The following is a 19,932-nucleotide window of genomic DNA, read 5'->3' on the forward strand; positions in this document are numbered from 1 at the left end:
AAAGAGAGGCTGATGGTGATGCTGCATTATGGTTGGGTCATTCTGAGCATGGGTGTGAGGTTCAGCTCATCCAGAAGGGATGGGCAGACCAGATTGTTTACTACATGAGAAAAAATGCAGAGAGTTTTTAATAAATAGTTTTTCATGCCGTTACTGCATTTTGACAACAATCTAATTTTGTTAAAATATCATAAGAATAGTTTATTACCTCAGAGCATTCCTTCAAAATCTAAAATGAGTTCCACAGAACAGTTCCAGATAATTGACATCAGAACATGCCCATCTGTTTTTCTTCCTAGAAAAGTGGTACTCAGAAATGAACTGAATTTAGCAGTCACAAAGATTAAAAAAAGAAAAAACCTCCTTCAAAAAAGGAAAATGTGTGAGCTAAAGACAACACAGCCAATGACTGGATAATATGTGGATAATTTAGACAGGACCATAGTCCTGTCTAAATGACTGGATAATATATGGATAATTTATACAGGACCATAGTCCTGTCTAAATTACAGTTTTGTAACTGTTTTATTCTCTTATATGTTACAGTTCTAGATAGTTATGTGTTATAGCAGACAGCACCTTTAGAATATTTTAATTTTTTTTTCATTTACTATGTCTTTATTGCTATGAAACAGACCCTCAGTCAGATTCTTGTATATAATAAACTTTAACAGTTTGTAATTTTTGCCAGTATCTTACACTATGCATTTAAGAAATTACTGAAAATCTTACAGAGATCTTCTAGGAAGCAGAGGAAGCATAATTATCCCTTTCTAATTATTGCACTTTGGCTTCCTTGGATTATTGGTTTAGCATGAAGATTTGTTTATGTTCACTGATACTTTGCTTAAGTTTATTCTTCATTTATTTGAATTTGCTGTTCCAAGGATATTTTACTGAACATTCCCTGTAAGACCTTCAACTGTGGCCACCCATATCCTGAAATTTTCTCATTACCTAATCCTGCCTTATGTCATAACACAGTATATATATATATATATATTTATTTATTTGTTTGTTTATTTATTTACACAGTATATATATATATATATATATATATATATATATATATATATATATATGATGTTGTATTTACAACACAAATTTCTTCCAGCAAAATATACTGAGTATTTTGTATGTTATTTTAAAAAGCTTATGGAGCATTGCACAGTGTGTGTGTATACATAAATATGTGCACTTGCTAACCCTCCTAAGAATGTGCACAGAGCTATTGTTGAAGATTTTCATTACAACTGTGTAAAGGAAGTCCATCTGCCACAGCTCAGGATGTCCTGTTTCTCTGAGGGGCTTCAGCTATTGCTTGGCCATTTTCTCACTGAAAACATAAGTAGGAGACTTGAGAGCATTTAATCTGCTATTAAAACAAACTGATTTGGAATGGATGTTGTGAAGAGTTTTCCCCCACCAGCTGAGAGCCCTGAGGCAGGGACATCTCCCCAGACACAGCACACTCAGTTTTGTGTCCTCTGCACTGGTGCCATCAGTAGGAAGGGTGGGAGGAAAAATTCCTCCTGTAGGGAGGGCATATCATCTGGTCATTGAGATAACCCCAAAGAACAGCTTTGTTCCCAAGCAATATCTGTGCCCTGCTTGTCTTGAGCACAGCAGGGCCCAGCCAGGCTCTGGGGGCTCCTGGAGTGCTCTGGGCTGCAGCTCCTGCCCTGCTCCAGCCCCTCAGCACAGGTGGCCTCCCTGGCAGAGGGAAGGCACAGAGACCCTTGGCTTTTGGAGCACTGGGGACACAGTTTGGAGTTAGCCTGGGCTCATGGTGTACATCTGCTTGCTCTGAGACTGATTGCTTTGCAAGAGGATGGGGACAGCTCTGTGGCCAGTTTGGATTCTGACTTTGTTTTGAATCATTGAAAGAAAACCTCAAAATTTCAAACCTCGGGAAAATTCTTTCATGATTCATTGGGTGTATTTTGTTTTTACTTTAGCACTGCTCTCCAAAATGTTCAGGTTTAATTTTACAGTTGATCAATCTGCAGGAAGTCCCAAATCTTATTTCCACTAAACAAGGGCTTTCCTTGTTTGTGTTCCTCATTGAGAAATAAAAGATTGTAGCCATGAGAGGTTTACACTTACATACAGTTGTTATGAGGACCCAAACCAAAATGTTTTTGGTGGGGACTGGTGTCAGTCCCAACCAAACAAAACCAAATGCCACAGGGATACGCCCTATTACCAGGAAAAGAAGAGGAGGACAGAAAGAGACAATGGGTAGAAAAAAAGGAAGTGCACAAGGGGTCAAAATTGTCAAAATAAAGCACCAGTGGGGAACATGGAGCAGAGAGACCAACAGCAAAGAAGAGACTGGGGGCAGAGAAGGGTCATTAATAAAGGCACAAATATCTTCGTTTTCCCATCCAAGCTCCCTTTCCCAGTGGAATGACTGCTGGTGTTTATCACAAGACAGCCCTGGATGCTGCACTAGGATGGAGAAAGCAACAAGGAGACACTGGAAATCAAATGTCTGCTCTGGGCTCTGCCTCTCCTTTTGGGCATGGAAAGCAGCATTGCCTCTGAGAAGAGAAAGAATGAGACAGAATTCATCCTACATTCCAGCAGGAACCACAGGCCATGGATGGCCCTTCAGTTCCATCAGAGCACAGCTGAAAGAGCCTTTCCACCCTCCTGTCACAGAGGCAGACACACCTGCAGACACAAACCCTTCCTGCCCCACAGAAAGCACTCCAGTGCAGGGCAATCCACCATTCTGGGATGCCTTAGGCAGAATGTCCACCCCTGACAGCCATGGTGAGCCCTCACCATTCTAGATTGTCCCCCTTGTCTGAACAGCAATAATACTCTCCATGCAAAATTCCTCAAGAAATTATTTCTGCCTGCCTGTCTGCAAAGTGAGATCATTGAGCCTGACAAACATAGGGCACCAGCTTATCTTGATAAAAAGTGACCCTCACAGGCTGGTCAGGAGGGAGACCTAAAGCAGAGGTAGGTTATGGCGTGGAAAAGCAGAAACACATCTCAAGGGGTTCAGCTTCATTCCCAAAACACACCTAATATTTTCTTGACACCCTGTGCAGGATTGGGCCCTTCAACAATTGTCACTTGTGTAAGGTCTGTGGTTTTGAAGCCACTTCTTTTGAAGTCATCCAAAAGCATTCAAACACTGACAGAGTAACAGCTGCTGCACTGGTTGTCCTCAGGATGGCTCTGTAGCTCAAAACAGGGGTACAAGTTTCCTATTGCCACCTAACACCTTTTGCTTTTACCTGAGTTTTTAAATGTCCATTCTCATCATTGCCCTGACACCAAGTAAAAGGTTATTTGAGGAGAGAGGGCAGGGCAACATCCTGTCATTCCTCCTTCTTCTTTCATGGTAAGGAACATGCTGATGATGCCAGGAACTGAAAATTCTGCCTTTTGATAGATTAATCAATCAGAGAGCTTTACAGTAGACCAAAAAACGGGCAAATGTTGTACTCACCAGTCTAACTCATTAAGAAACGTTCCCCGTGCAGTCATAACGCAGGAAAAAGGAAGTTTGCAAAGCTTTTAGACAGCAAAAAAAGGAGCATTTACACATTATAATTGTTTTCATAATAAGAAGGCAATATTACAAATATTTTTGAAACACGAGGATTCTCTCACGTGTTGAGACTTTGCTGCTGCCGTTGCCTGGATGTCGCACAGCCACATTGCCATCTAGCGCCCGAGGCCACACCCGCAGCGACAGCGACAGCTTGGGAAGGGTATTCCAGATTCGTTCACAATAACAAACACCGATCGGTTTTGTTTTTCACAAGTGCAGTACTATATGATGAAACAATCGCATCTAACAGACGTCAAGGAAGATTTTTTTTTAATTTTTTTTTGAGGAAACTATGAGGAGAAAGCAAAAGAATGTCTGACTGTAAGCAATGTTGAAGTATCGTTAGTAGGAAATATAATAATATTTAGAGAATATAGTAAATTGCACATATTGTATCAGCATTTAGAAGAAGTTTTATTGGGTCTACAATGAAAAAAAGAGAGAAGAAAAGAGCGGGGAAAAGAGTGAACAACTAATTCAAATTATGCTCTCTGCTTTAAGGGTAAATATTCAGTCCTTCAGACAGAAATGTGCATAAAAATGGCACAATTAATTTTGAACTGTTACAAAAAACCCTCCAAGCAATACTCTGCTTAATTAGCACATATCAATCGAAAACTCCCCTGCCTCCCTACAAAAGCGAAATTGTCTCAGTGCTGCCAAACTCTCCTGTGAAATACCCTTGGCTTGGTTGCATCTCAGTAAAATACCTTGTAAGGTTTAGGAGAGGTCTGTGCTGTTGCAGAGACTCAAAAGGGATGGAATCCAGTTTGCTTTTCCATTTAAGCTCCCTTTCAGAGTCAGATCCTGAATTTCCGTGTCACAATCTACTGTGTTTTTAATCAAAATTCACAAGATAATTATTGACTCTGTTTAGTGACTGTTATGAAGAACAAAATGTTTTTAGGGAGAGCTTTGAACAGAGGGAACAGGAAAGTCTGATATCAGTTTTGGGCAGATATAAAACTACATCTTGAGGCTGCAATGACCTGAAAAGCTGTAACAATCTGGAGGTTTGCTGCTAACAAAGTGGGAAGATTCTTCCATTTTATCCTTGAGAGGATCTGGAACTCAGTGGGTCCCTCTGTAACTCGACTCAGCTCAATAACCCAAAAGAAAATTGATTCATTGTTTCCACTTGGATAATATACTGAAGGTGTTTATGAAAAGATACAATGTGTGTATTTGGAGTGGGTATAAAGGGAGGAATCAGACACAGCCTGCCCAGAAACGGCGAAATAAAAGAGAAGACCAAGACATTCCCTTTTCCTGTGCAGTTGTAAAAAAATTAAATAAATAAAAAGATCTAACCAGACACAAACACTTGGACTTCTAGCACTTTTCACTTTTTACTTTAATTTCCAGTCTACTTGCATGCTGAAGGATTGTTTTTATCCCTTTCCCCAACAATGAAAGAATTCCCTGCTCTGTGTGTCCCACACTCATCCCTCTGACAATGGGGACACCCTGCACTGTGCACAGGGCAGTCAGGCCTGTGTTTTATGTTTCTATCCCTAATATTTCCCCTGCCATGCTTGGCTGTCTGCTGGCTTTTATTTCTCTTAAAGCATTTAATAAAACCACTACTAGATGCCTCCAGCTGCCCAGCTACATTATTTATTAAGATGTGAAATATGTGTCTCCACAAAATGCCAGCACTTGTTCTACCCCAGTGTACAAACCCTGCCATGTGTCAGTGCCCACTCCATTGCTGCAGAATGCTCTGGGCAGCAGGCAGGGCATGCAGGAGAAAGCCCTGGGGAAATGCAGGGCTCTACCCAGAAACACACTCTGAAAACCCCCCAGAAGCATAAATGCAATTGTTTCCTCAGTGTACAGGCTTAAAACAATTTATGAAGAGCATAAATATATATTTTGACCCAAATACAGCAGGGATAGCACCAGCTGAATCATTTTTTGTTGTGGCTCTTCTGGAAATCATCTGGTGACATCTCATTCTCCAATCAGACAGTTTGTCCAAAAATGGATGGAAGCCTTCGAATTCTCTCCAGTGAGCTAATAAAATGTCAAGAGGTTTACTTGGAAATAAATGCAGAAAACAATCTGGGAGCTATTTGACCAAATTAATGATATTTCTGTTTTGTTTTCTAGAATTTTCTTGCTTCCTTTCTACTTAAGCAAATCAGTTAGAACAAACACAACTGGAAAGTGTTCTTGTGAGATTGGCTCTTCCCTAAAGAGCTAAATAACCATTTTTTCCTGGGCCTAAACACAATCAGACAGGTAAATAGAGCTGTTTGATTAGCAAATGAAAATGTTTCTGCTTAAAATGAAAATGAAAAAAATGTTGGATTTTACGAGTCTAACAGGAATGGCTAAGATTTTAACTGACACAAAATTCTTTTAGCTCTGCTCCTGTGAGATAAAAATATCTTTTACTTTCTGAGGCTTTTCTTTCACTTATTTGATCCTGAAGAAAAGATAATGTAGATTTATGTGTTGTTTGTCCTGGAGAGCACAGCTGGTTTAGCTTTTCTGTCAGACCCCCAGGATCCTGTCTTTAAAATGACTTTTTAAAATCCACAGTGGGTTTGCCTAAGCAAATTTAATTTGTATTACAGTCTGGATCCAAAGGAAAGGATAAGAAAAAAACAGAAGGAAAAAAACCAAACACACAAACAGATCTCCAGTGCCACCTTTAAAAGAGAGGTGATTCTATTTTAAATAGTGTGATATTGGTATGAAATAGTTAAAAATGTTGGCCCTATCATGCAGGCTATTTATATATATGATAGCAAGCCAAAGGTACACATTGCCCTTATCAACAACAACAAAGTAAATGAAAAAGTGCAGACTGTTAAATAGCAAACTACAGGAGCTATTTCCACAAAAAATTCAGTTGGGGAAAGACAAAAGAAGAATCAAGGTGACAAAACAAATCCTAATAAACCCAGATGAATTCAAAGTAATATGAAGACAGGAAGGCTTAGGGGTACTATAAAGAACAAGTAAGAGACTTAAAGAAAAATAATTGCATAAAAAGAGAAGTGAAATTGTAAAAGAATCCCAGACAGATGAGTCTCAGAGGGAAAAAGAACTTGAGAAGGGAATGGCATGCAGATAAGAGTAGTTTCTTGGCATCACTAAGCAGCAAGATGGTTGGTGTTAAACTGGAAAAAAATAAACAAACACAATTATAGAAATTGAACCGGTTTTGGAGAAAAAATTAATGTATTTAACTGTTACAAGTCACAAGAAGAGAAATATATTTACCTTCTGAGGCAATTTAAGAGTGAGGTGGTTGCCTATTAATAAAATCAAGAACAGGCTGGAAGAAACAAAACTTGGCTGTTACCACTGAGTGGTATTAAAGCAGTTTATAACTAGGAGGATGCCAGGTAAATTCATTGATAAAATAATTAAATATAAAAACATAAAATGAGACAATAGCCCAGATGAAATTTGGATTAAAAAAAGCAGGAAAACCAGACCTCCAGGCTTCTTTGTAAGGATCACAAAAGATAACAAAGTGTAACTAGCAGACACATGGGATTTAGATTTTTATGAAACCTTTGACAACAGACCAGGCAATACCCACAACACACATCTAAGTTTAATTTGGACAGTTTTGGTTTCAGAAGATTCTCTCAGGTGTCAGGTTTCAGTGAAAAACAGAGAAAAGTACAATTATGAGAACAAGGTATTGACTACTTGTGTTAGCAACAGGAGAGAAGGAAAATATTATAATTAACCTTTGAATTGGAAGGTGCTGTCTTCTCCTAATTTTCCTGTGCCCAAAGAACAAAACAAACCAACAAATCTGCCAGGCTCATTGCTTTTCCTCTCCTGTGAAAACAAAGGGATCAGACACATCCCACCTGCCCACACAAAACAGTTTGTGCTGCACACCAGATTTAGTTCACTGTGCCCTGGCAAGTGCTTGGATTCAGAAGGACAGGACTTGAATAGTGATGGAATGTAGAGGGAGGTTAAAAACTATTAAGATTGGAAAAAAAACCCAGTTACTGAGACCATACCTTACTTTGAATAATAATGAATATGTACTATTTATTTCTTTCCTTGATAACTATTTTTAAAAGATAAGTATTACAAGAGGAGAAAGGAATAATAAAATTAATTTGAAAAATAGGGACTCCTAATTCAGAGCCCGCTTAAGTTAGGAAAGGACTTTAATGGGCTTTGGCTCAAGCCCTTATAGTGTAGCAAAGAAAACAATATAAACTGAAATGGGATTTATATCCCTACTATAAATAATGTATGTAATCTCAACTACTGGCGACGGTCTTTGTGTGTATCTAATTCATCATTATTAAAGCGAGATTATGGCAGCTTTATGTGAGACAGAGGCAAAAGTGGGTCATTAATGAAAACAGTTTATTTACATTACCCGCTGCAGCTCCTCGGGCACTTCCCTCGCTCCAAGCCCTCGCTCCTGCCCCGCAGTGGCCCGCAGGAACACAGCACAGAGCGGGGACAAGCGTGCCTGAAACAAGGCTGAAAACTGCAAATCAAGAGCACGGATAACCCTTCCTGCTTTGCCATTGCCCTCTCGAATTGGAAACACAGATGTCAAATAGTCACGGCACAAATAAAACCTCCAGGGGCATTTGGTCTAAAAGGGACAGCACCAAAGGAGCAGCTTTGGGAGCCTTTGGCATCACATTTCCTCAGCCCCCTCCATCAGTGGGCACACAGAGGGAGATGCTGCAGCTGAGCTCCAGCACCTGAGGTTCAGTGGGCAACTCTGAAAACAAGCAATCCTACTGAAAATGGCAGCTCCAACAATTTTAGCAAAAAATACCCACTCCCTCGATGTACATGGTGAAACAAAACCAGCCATGTGTAGTATTTAGTTCCTTTAAAAACTAATTTGATGATATAACAAGGTTTGTGTCATCTCTCTTATGTTAGCACTCTAGGCCTTCTCTGGAAAAAATAATTTTTTAAAATCTTCAGACTAATCCATGCAGGTTTAGTAAAAAGAGCTTCCAGCTTGGTCCATTGTGTCCTTCAGAATAATATTCCACAGGATTGCCAGATTTTTTCTTATCAGGATGAAGAGAACCAACCATTAACTCTAAAAAGGTCACATCCTCAACTGTGAACACACACACAGCCTGACTGGGTTCACTCTGTGTCCTTCACATAACAATTGGATGCACAGTTACCAAACCTGACATTTTGTATTTTTCTCTGTGTTTTTTCCAAGAAAGAATTCTTCCTTCCAAACAACGTTTCACTACTAATTTGACATATTTATGGCTCAGGAAGACTAGTAAACTGCAGCCCCTTATTTTATCAATTAAATAGGCAAAGCAGCAACACAAGGAGCTCCTAAGCTCCTCATTTGTCTCCTCTTTCTCTGAGATGTCACTCTCAGCAGCCATCTGAGCCTTCTGCTATCCTAAAGCTGCCAACAAAAAGGAAATTCATGCCAACTGTGCAGGTAATTTTGTATAGACACTTTCCCTGCAGAATCCAGACTTGGGCCACCAATGGGTTTCACCTGGGAAATCCACCCATTATCTGATTGTTGTAATTTTCCAACAGTCAACTGTCCTAGGATGCATTGAAAATAATAACTAAAGCTCAGAAAAATTCTTTATTTAATTATTGATTTTTACACCACTGATTCTTCAAGCTGGTGTTACGTTTTTAACTACATCAAAATAAAATATCCTACTCAAAGCTGTTACTTCACTACAAATTTAATCCACAATAAAATAGAACCAATCTACCCATTATAAATGATCCTACTTTATAAATATGTTAACCTGCTATACTTCCATCTACAGTATAGTTAGTTAATATTTCCTTTCATCCCACCAGCCAAAAAGGTTAATCCTCACAGCAGCTGTTACTACTCCAGTACAGACTGAATGTGAATTTAACCTCTCCTGGATATTGCCCAATAAATTCTGTTGTTTTTCTAAGCACTTCTGTGAATTAAAATGGACGTTGGCTTGCCATCCAAACTCATGAACAGGTCTGAAGTGGCTTTTAGGCACGTCGCCAAATAACTTCCCAATTCCCTTATAGGGTATAGCTCTCACTCCAGAGATCTTCCATGCAAGAATTGAGAAACAACACCTTCTCCATTTCATCAAAATTATTTTTCATTTTCTTAGCATTATTTAAATAAATTCTGCACAAAATTACATTAAAATAATATTAAGGGTTTCATTTGCCCTCTGCAATACCCAGTAATTTCAACTTAGTTGTAGCAAGGCAAATATGAGAAGAACATATCCTCCTGCAACCTTCCTGATGAGGCCAGGATATTGAAAAGCCTGAATAATAAATTCAACCCAGAGCACATGTTTGGATATAAGGCTGAGAAAAACATGAATACTCCCCAGTACAAAAAAGATCAATTATAAGAAACAATACACTTTTAAAACTTTATTTTAACTAAAACCAATATACGTTAAAAAGTCTTCATTTTCTCCCAAACTTCAATCATCATTTTTCAAAAGTGGTATAACTTAGATCTGGCAAAGCAATGAACAACCCTCTAAAGTTTAAAACAATTGGAGATCTACAGAGCATGAGTATCTTGCTTGTGTTGCCCCTCCTGGAGATGAACTCTCTCCTGTCTCAATGGGAAGGCAGGAGCCAGCTTGCACTGATGGATGGCTTTGATTTTCTGGAACTTGAGGCATTCCCAGCTCTTGGACAGACTGGCCTGCTGATAAGAGAATCATACAATAGTCAAGACTGGAAGAGACCTTTAAGATCAAATTCTGTTTCACACCTCCCTGAGCACAGTCTGTAAGACTGAAATTCATAATAAAAGATATACAGACCAACTAGAATAAATAATCTTCAAGTCATAATAAACTGGCAACCCCCTAAACAGGCCCAGTTCTAAGAAGTCAGTATCCCCCTTACACAGACATTAGAGCCAATATATCATAATTATTGAGTACAAAGCTAATTTTGGTTTTATGGTTAAGTGCAGTTATGTATTTTCCTTCCTTTTCCTTCCTTTACAAAAGCGTTAAAGCTCCCTGAACATGAGGGCAGCAATTCCTCACTACCTGGGGCAGCGAAGCCGTGGCCGGGCTGACGAGGCCGGTGCCCCGCACAGTACAGGCGCCTCGGGGCACCACGCAGGGCCGGACTGGCCCAGCCAGAGCCAGCTGGGGTTTGATGGGCGAATTCCCAGCGTGTTCCTCCCTCTGGGCCAGCTTGTCCGGCCGCGGGGCCGGGAGCGGCCTGCCCCTCACAGCGGGCAGCGCCGGTGCAGCGCACCCACTGCCGCCCGCAGCCCTCCGGACCCGCGGGTCAACAGCGCTTTAATCCCGCACAGTGGCCTCAATTCCACCGGTTTTCCTACTGCAGAGACTCCTCGCTAAGGAAGGGACCCCGCAGCCCTGCTCTGTGTCCTAGCCGGCTGAGGGAGCCGGGCACCCCGCGCTGAGGAAGGGAGCCCGCAGCCCTGCTCCATGCCCGGGGCGGCTGAGGGAGCCGGGCACCCCGCGCTGAGGAAGGGAGCCCGCAGCCCTGCTCTGTGTCCTAGACTGCTGAGGGAGCCGGGCACCCCGCGCTGAGGAAGGGAACCCGCAGCCCTGCACCGTGCCCGGGGCGGCTGAGAGAGCCGGGCACCCCGCGCTGAGGAAGGGAACCCGCAGCCCTGCTCTGTGCCCGGGGCGGCTGAGGGAGCCGGGCACCCCGCGCTCCTGCCGGGCTTGTGCTATAGCCGCAGAATGAGCTCCCCGCCCTCATCAGGCCCTCAGCAGCGCTTTAATGGCACAAACGCGCTGGGAGCGCTCGGAGCAACAACGTTCTTGCCCTTTGCCTCGGGAACAGTGCCGAGGGACCGCGTGTTTCTCCCACGCCGGGAGGAGACTCAGGAGACCTCATGTAACAATCTACAGCTTCCTCGTGAGGGGAAACGGAGGGGCAGGCACTGATTTCTGCTCCCTGGCCACCAGTGACAGGACCCGAGAGAACAGCCTGAAGCTGTGCCAGGGGAGGTTTAGGTTGGATGTCACGAAAAGGTTTTACACCCAGACTGGCTGGGCAGCAGCGGTCACAGCATCAAGCCCGTCTGAGTTCAAGAAGCATTTAGAGAACGCTTTCAGGCACAGGGTGCGACTCCTGGCACACGATGTGACTCTTGGCACAGGGCGTGACTGCTGTGCAGGGCCAGGAGGAGCCGGGCTCCCTGCTCCCGCTGGGTCCCTGCCCGCTCGGGCTGCTCCGCGGCTCCGTGACTCCATTTCCCGGCGCGCCGCGGGGCGGGAAGGGGCGGGAGCGAAGATGGCGGCGCTGGCGGCGCGGGGCACGGCGGCGTTCCCGGCGCGGCTGCGGCCGCTCTGGGCGCTCCCCGCGCGGCGGGCGCTGGCGGCGGATGCGGGCGGTACGCGAGGGGACCGGGGCACGCCCTGAGCGCTCCCGGCTGCCCCGGCCTCGGGGTCCGGCCGCCCCGCGTGTTGGTGTGCGGCTGCTGGGGAGGGATGCGGGTGTGGGGCCGCGGAGGGTCCGGCGGGGCGGGAGGAGCCGTGAGGGCAGCGGGTGTCCCCTCGGTGACCGTGGCCGTCCCCTCAGCCCCCGGGTAACAGCGTGTGCCCTCTCTGGCAGAGGGAAAGGCCGCCCAGCCCAAGCCCGCCTTCACGGACGAAGCGGTTCAGACACTGCTGTACAAAATGACGGGACTCGACCTGCACAAGGTGTTCCGGCCTGAGAAGAAGGGCCTCAAGCCGCCCCACTACAAGCTGATGACCGAAGCTCAGCTGGAAGAGGTAGGCTGCTCTGCTTCCTTCGGAAGTAAGTGTTGATTTTAGCAAAATACCTGTAATAACCCATATTTCTGCCTTCCTTACTGCTGCGTTTGAAAATATTCTGGTTTCTCGTCTTTGTTTCGGATTATTCCTTAAATCAGTGTAAAATAGTGTTTCTTCACTTGGAATAGCTTGGTTTGTCCAGTTCTGTGCGATTTTGATGGAATATGGAAGGAAATCTGATTTTTTTTTTTCTTGAGTGACAGTTTCTCCTAATTAGCCTGTTATGCTTCCTAACTCTGTCAAATACCTTCATCTGATATTTAAGTTGTAGCCCTGGGAACCTTTGACTACTTTTTTCCCCTCTCTCCTCTGGTCTGACTTCATTTAGGATGACAAAGGGCTTGACCTAAGCCAGTTCTGCTGTAGCCACAATTAAAGCTATATACAAACTGTTGCAGTTTGTGCTTTGGTGGGAAATTTACCACGGAAAACCACCTGAAATAAACTTGTTGTTTGCAATAGTTTGTCCGTTGTAGTTTTGTAACTTCCTCCAGCATTTTGTCCAGGTTTTAGTAGTAGTAAATTGTTTACATGAAATTCACCTACCTAGAGGTGGAATTGGTGTCTCCTTTTTTCTCAACTGCAGAAGAAGAAAACCAAGCTTGTCTAAATGAAAATATTTGTCCCCAAATTGTATATTGTCTTTCCAATAGGATGATATTTTTAGTTGTAAAATTAAACTACTTTTTTCTCCCCCTTCAAGGCCACAAGAAAAGCCATTGAGGAAGCTAAAACAAAACTAATCATGCCCCCTGTTTTGAATGAACGAGAGCCAATTGATGATGTCTTAGCAGAAGACAAAGTCCTTGAAGGAACTGAAACTGCAAAATATGTGTTTACAGATTTAAGTTACTCCATTCCACATCGTGTAAGTAACGTGATCAACATTATTAATTTGTTCTCAAAATAAGCTTTAATGCAAATGTAGATGGATCAGTTTCCAAAAGGGCTGAGGAGTCAGTCTGGTACAAGACAGTAGAGAAAAAATGTATTTCTAAATACCTGCTTCTAACTGATAATCATAAATTACATTCTGCTACTCAAAAGGGGGCATGGGAAAGCTGTGTGGTAGGTAGTTAATTATTTTATAAGCAGGTGCTTGTGATATGCTAGGAGTGCTGAGTTCTTCCATGCTCCTAGAAGGTTTTTGTAGGATTTGATCCCTTTGCAAGATGGAACTACTCCACATTTGCACAGATCTGGAAGAGGTTTGGAAAGAGCTGTGGAAATGATGAATGAGTTCCCAGGAAAGCTGTAAAGAAAGTCTAATGGAACTGGGGAGTATAAGGATAGTTTCCTTTGTATCATGAAACATCTCAGTTGTCTTTAAGTATCAGTAATAAGAGGCCAGAAAAATTCTTAACCACCTTCTGATTCCAAGAACCCTTCATGGTTCAAATGTGCATGTAGTGATGATCCTGTGAAATGAACTGCCCAGTCTTCCATCTATTTCTCTATCTGAGAGCTTTCTGCAGGAAACTCCTGTTTATTCTCCTGCTGCACCATGCTCTTGGTTTGAAAGACAGGTGTCTGCTAGGGAAGGCAGGAGCCTCCCTTGGAATGGAGAATGTAAATCCCCCCCTCCTCTGAATTATTATAATTTTGAAATTAAGGGGCTCTCAGGCAAAGATATGGGAATAGGAATAACAATTCTTTACCAGTATGTGAAACAGGGCAAACAAAAACCAGTAACTGTGGCATTAACAACAAGCAGAAGAAGGGAGAGCGAGGTTTGGGATTCCCAGAGGGCACTCAGGGTTTGGGATTCCCAGAGGGCACTCGGGGTTCAGGATTCCCAGAGAGCACTCGGGGTTCGGGGTTCCCAGAGGGCTCTCGGGGTTCGGGATTCCCAGAGAGCACTCGAGGTTCGGGATTCCCAGAGAGCACTCGGGGTTTGAGATTCCCGGGGCACTCGGGGTTCCCAGAGAGCACTCGGGGTTCGGGGTTCCCAGAGAGCACTCGGGGTTCGGGGTTCCCAGAGAGCACTCGGGGTTCGGGATTCCCAGAGGGCACTCAGGGTTTGGCGTTCCCAGAGGGCACTCGGGGTTCAGGATTCCTGGAGAGCACTCGGGGTTCAGGATTCCCAGAGAGCACTCGGGGTTCGGGGTTCCCAGAGGGCACTCAGGGTTCAGGATTCCCAGGGCACTCGGGGTTCGGGGTTCCCAGAGGGCACTCGGGGTTCAGGGTTCCTGGGGCACTCGGGGTTCAGGGTTCCTGGGGCACTCGGGGTTTGGGATTCCCAGAGGGCACTCGGGGTTCCGCATTCCCAGGCACTCGAGGTTCCGCATTCCCAGGCACTCGAGGTTCCGCATTCCCAGGCACTCGGGGTTCCGCATTCCCGGGGCACTCGGGGTTTAGGGTTCCCAGAGGGCACTCGGGGTTCGGGGTTCCCAGAGAGCTCTCGGGGTTCCGCATTCCCGGGGCACTCGAGGTTCCACATTCCCGGGGCCCTCGGGGTTCCGCATTCCCGGGGCCCTCGGGGTTCCGCATTCCCGGGCCCTGGAGCAGACGGTGCTCGGTCCCTCAGGGCTGAGCTCCCGCGGTGCCGCTGAATTGTCCCCGCAGTGAGCGACAGCCCGGCCGCCCTCCCCAGCCCTGTCCATTCCCTGCCTCTATTGTCACGGGATCTCTGTGCCCCCGAAAGAAAACTCCCAAAAACCAGAGGAGTTCCCCCTCCCTGCTGTCTCAAGCACCCAGCCACCAGTGCTTCTTACCAACTCAGTGGGAAAAAGTTCCACAAATAACAAGGAAAGAAAAATCCAACTCTCAACAACCATACTGAAAACTTTCCTGTCCAACAAACTTTCCCATTTGCCACCCTAAAGCTGTTATGCTTGTGAACAGATCTGAGTATATTGTTTAATTTGTTGTATTTTTTGCCTTGCACTTGCTCTTATTTGATTCTAGCCTGCCTCTTGAAAAAAGGTACAAAAGTGCACAACACTTGCCTTAGTTATTAAAAGATAAAATCAGGCTAACTCCCTGTCTGGGTGTGAATCAGGTCATCTCTAAACTTCCCAGAGCCATGGCTTTCAGTGTTGGCACATGCACAGTTGTCAGTAAAACCAAGGTGCAAAAGCAGCACTTATTCAGCAAGTAGTAAGGCTGAAATGATGAATCTGGCATATGGCCACAGTCAGGTAGAAACTGGTGTTATAAGGGTGACTTTAGGAGCAGAAGGACTTTGACAAATGAGGGCTTTTTTAGGATGGTTCTGGCTATGATGAGAGAAGGCTTAGACAATGTTTGGTTTTCACCTCCTTTGCAGGAACGTTTCATTGTAGTTAGAGAACCAAGCGGGGTGTTACGCAAAGCCACGTGGGAGGAACGAGACAGGATGATCCAGATATTCTTCCCAAAGGAAGGACGCAGGGTGATTCCCCCAACGTTATTCAAGGATGAGAACCTTGGGGTAAGCTCTTCTTGGCTTTGAAACTGAGCACTTTTACTTCATTGCAGTCTGATAGTGAAACTCTGCTCTCTGGGCAGAGTGACTCAGAATAAGCCATTCTGCATGGGTGTGTTCAGCTGCTTGAATTCTGTTTTGAACAATTGCCTTTCATTGTAACTTGGTTAAAATACTTGACACAAAGTTCCAGGTTAGGGCCTGGTAAATCCTGGGTACGTGTAAATACTGTGTCATACTAGAAATAATTGTGCATTTAATCTGGAAATGTGAACTGGTGTTTCAGAATCAAAAATCAAGAAACATTATATTAATGTCATCAAGGCAGTTGCTGTACTTCTGTCCATGCTGTCTTTTGATGAAGGGGTTTCTCATTGTGTTGTCCAGAACAGAGTTGTGGCTGCTGTTTTGATTTTGGAGAGTTGGGATGGTGGGGATTACATGATCTACCCCTGAATCCAAACTCTTGTTTCAGACTGTATTTCAGCAAGACCGTCACGAAGATCTCCTGAACATGTGCATTGCTCAGTTTGAGCCAGATTCACCTGACTATATCAGAGTGAGTTCACTTTCCATTTTTCTAGCAAAAAAAAAATCCTAGTTTTGAGCCAGATTCACCTGACTATATCAGAGTGAGTTCACTTTCCATTTTTCTAGCAAAAAAAAAAAAAATCCTAGTTTTGAGCCAGATTCACCTGACTATATCAGAGTGAGTTCACTTTCCATTTTTCTAGCTAAAAAAAATCCTAGTTTTGAGCCAGATTCACCTGACTATATCAGAGTGAGTTCACTTTCCATTTTTCTAGCAAAAAAAAATCCTAGTTTTGAGCCAGATTCACCTGACTATATCAGAGTGAGTTCACTTTCCATTTTTCTAGCAAAAACCATCCTAGTTTTGAGCCAGATTCACCTGACTATATCAGAGTGAGTTCACTTTCCATTTTTCTAGCAAAAAAAAAAAATCCTAGTGGAGAATTGTAGGGTTTATTTTGTAAACATAAATATTTATCTGGGAGCAGAGGTGTTGGTCATTTGTGCTCTAATTTCTCCCACATAGATTATCCTTGTGATGAGTTTTGGGGTTTATTTTTATGCAGAACAGTAAAACGGGATTTTGCACAAGTAATTTTTACCAGCCTAGAAGGATACTGCACATACAAAAATAGTCTTTATTCAGGTACTTTTGGTGTCAAAGCAGAATTGATGGTAAGACTTGTCAGGGGCTCTGAGCAGAGTTTTACTGCTGAAGTCACACTGACTGCTGGCTTGGGAGATGGCAGGACCAGCTAGGGAGCTGACAAAGTGCATTTTGAGAATACTTTGTGTGTATTCTCAGCACTGTGCACAAAGTATTATTTTTGACAAAGACCAGCTACAAAAATGTAGTTCTAGCAGAATAAAATAGGTAGCTATAGCTGCTGGTAAATGTAAGTCTACACTTGCTTTTAAAATGTTTACTTCTCTTTAAACTGTAATGTTCTCAGTGATTTGAGAAATTGTAACTTGTATGAAGCTTAATAATAGGCTTAATGAAATTAGATTTTTCAAGTAACTTTTTTTTCTAAGAAAAGTTTCACAGCTCTTTGCTGTAGGATTTTTCTCCTGAAATAATAGATGCAGCTTGACAGCAGAGCAGTGAAGGTGCAGAACTTATGTCCTGTCTCCCCAAAGCTCAGGAGAGACAGGATTTAGCTCCTTTTACCATAAGGATGTCTGTGCCTGAGTACCAGGGACTGGGCTAGCCGGGTGTTACCCTGAATTATAACAGGCATATGGTTCAGCATGGGGCTTAGGGAAATGAAAAGGATGAAAACCTCTGAAGGGACAGGGGGAAAGCTGCCAGCAGTTCACTGTCAGGCTGCAGTTGTGCCATGAACAAGCCCGTGTGTTTGTGTGTGTGTTTGTGTGTGTGTGTGCAGGTTCACCACCGCACCTACGAGGACATCGAGAAACGCGGCAAGCACGACCTGCTGCGCTCAACCAGGCACTTCGGGGGCATGGTGTGGTACCTGCTCAGCAGGAGGAAGGCAGATGGCTTACTCATAGACATGATCAACAGAGACCTGTGAGTACAGCCTGCCACTGGGAATCCTGCCTTGCCTTGGAAAGTACTGCTGGTTGACAGTAAAAGCAGTTTTTCTGTCAGATGTAGCAAAGTTGCATTTACCTGGTGTCTTAGGCCAGCTCTAGCAGTTAGCTGTGTAGGTACTGTTAGATGTACAGGAGCACCAGTAACAGTCCATGAAGTTGTAGGGTGTATATTTAGGTTTCTGCAGAAATTAGCCTTCTGTGGTTTTGGGATTTTTATTTTTGTTTCACATGTAATTGTCGGAACACTTCCAGCTCTGAGCACTTCTGATCTTAAAGCCTGGCATTTCCATATTGAGTTCAGTTTTGGGGTTTTTATTTTTGTGGTTTTGGGGTTTTTATTTTTGTTTCCCATGTAATTGTCAGAACACTTCCAGCTCTGAGCACTTCTGATCTTAAAGCCTGGCATTTCCATATTGAGTTCAGTTTTGGCTTATAAGGTTGATACGCTCTGGGTTTCAGAGCAATTCCTAAGTAGCTTAGGAACATGTAGATAATGTTTCATTTAAAATGGGTGAATTTCTGTAAAACATGGTGCTAAATTTATTCAGAGTTCCCTGAAGTGAACAATATTCAATAGTTCAAAATGCCACTAGAGCTGGGAGAAATTTGTACAATCAGAAGTCCAGGTTGCAGTGATAGTGGCATTTATTTTCTGCTGTTTCAGTTAGAAACTTGGAACAGGTGGTCAGATCTTGCTTTTTAACCTGAGCATATGGAGAAATCAGGAAGGGTCCTGGTTTAGAATCAGATTGGTAAAAGGCAAATTCATGTATCTGGTCCATTTAAACAGGCAGAGTTTGGAATGTCTTTTCCTGCCACACACTTCAGTAGTTTTAAACTCAGCTGAGAGCTCTGTGTCACAGGATTTCTAATGCTACTTCTGTAAAACATACTGGTTATTGCAGTCTGTGTTAGAAAGTTCCACTGAACACTCATTATTGGTAATTAATTGTATTTTCAGAGGGATGCCAGCTGTATTACTGTGTCATAGGATTTCTAATGCTACTTCTGTAAAACATACTGGTCATTGCAGTCTGTGTTAGAAAGTTCCACTGAACACTCATTATTGGTAATTAATTGTCTTTTCAGAGGGATGCCAGCTGTATTACTGTGTCACAGGATTTCTAATGCTACTGGTCATTGCAGTCTGTGTTAGAAAGTTCCACTGAACACTCATTATTGGTAATTAATTGTATTTTCAGAGGGATGTCAGCTGTATTACTGCTAAGCAGGCCAGGAGGGATAGATGTAGGTATTGTGTATTCCATGAACTGGATACTGAGTGGAACCAGCAGTTTGACAGCCTGTGCTGGCAAAGTCCATCACAAAATACACTCTGTGTAAGTACTCTGAGAGAGGAATTGCTAAAATGAGCCTTTTTTGTTCAGGCTGGACGATGCTACAAGTTTAATTACCCTGTATCATATGCTTCACCCTGAATGTCAGTCAGCAAAGGAAGCTAAAGAACAGAAACTTCAAGGAGTTGATCTGATCAAGGTAAGCTTTGCTGCTTCTACATAACCTGCAGAGAGAGCTTTTAAGCAGCAGAACCCCAGTGAGTAGTGACATTTCTCCTTACCTTAGGAAGCAGATACTCAACCAGAACTGTTGTACATGCCACGCTGGGGTTTTTGTTAAACTCTACACCTGCAGTTGTGTCTGGCTGATCTGCCACTGGCATGCTGATTCTGCTGTTACATTAACCTCTCTCCTGCCATGGCTGCAGGTATTTGTGAAAACTGAATCCCAGAGAGAAGGTTACATCCAGCTGGCCCTGCAGGCTTATGAAGAAGCAATGGCTACTTCTTCAGCTTCATGAAGTAAACCTCAGCTCAGCAGAAGTTTTAAGTCTGTTTATAAACATTTTCTGTACAGGATTCCACAATAAATACTTGAAAATGACTGCTATAGAATGTATTTTTCTTTACTGAAATACATGTGAATCACTCCAGCAGTTTATTTTGAGAAGTTCTGTAAGTGAACTTGGAGCAGCCCTCATGACTTCTTTTCACTGACACTGTACAAACAAGAGTTCAATTTCTTGTTGCATCTTGAATCTAAGGAATTGCCCACAGTTCATTTTAGTTATT

At 43.3% G+C, this 19,932-nt stretch overlaps 1 protein-coding gene across 1 annotated transcript; it reads left to right on the forward strand.

The window, feature by feature from the left end:
- The first annotated feature begins 11,799 nt into the window (after positions 1-11,799).
- On the forward strand, positions 11,800-19,744 carry MRPS22 (mitochondrial ribosomal protein S22). Its single transcript, XM_071437160.1, has 8 exons — positions 11,800-11,921; positions 12,143-12,303; positions 13,049-13,213; positions 15,614-15,757; positions 16,227-16,310; positions 17,671-17,816; positions 19,231-19,339; positions 19,569-19,744. The coding sequence occupies exons 1-8, from the start codon at positions 11,822-11,824 to the stop codon at positions 19,659-19,661; spliced, it is 1,002 nt and encodes a 333-aa protein (XP_071293261.1). The 5' UTR covers positions 11,800-11,821; the 3' UTR covers positions 19,662-19,744.
- The last annotated feature ends 188 nt before the right edge of the window (positions 19,745-19,932 follow it).

Source organism: Agelaius tricolor, unplaced genomic scaffold (assembly GCF_023055355.1).
Source record: "Agelaius tricolor isolate 1412-34295 unplaced genomic scaffold, bAgeTri1.0.p SCAF_12, whole genome shotgun sequence".
Lineage (NCBI taxonomy): Eukaryota > Metazoa > Chordata > Aves > Passeriformes > Icteridae > Agelaius > Agelaius tricolor.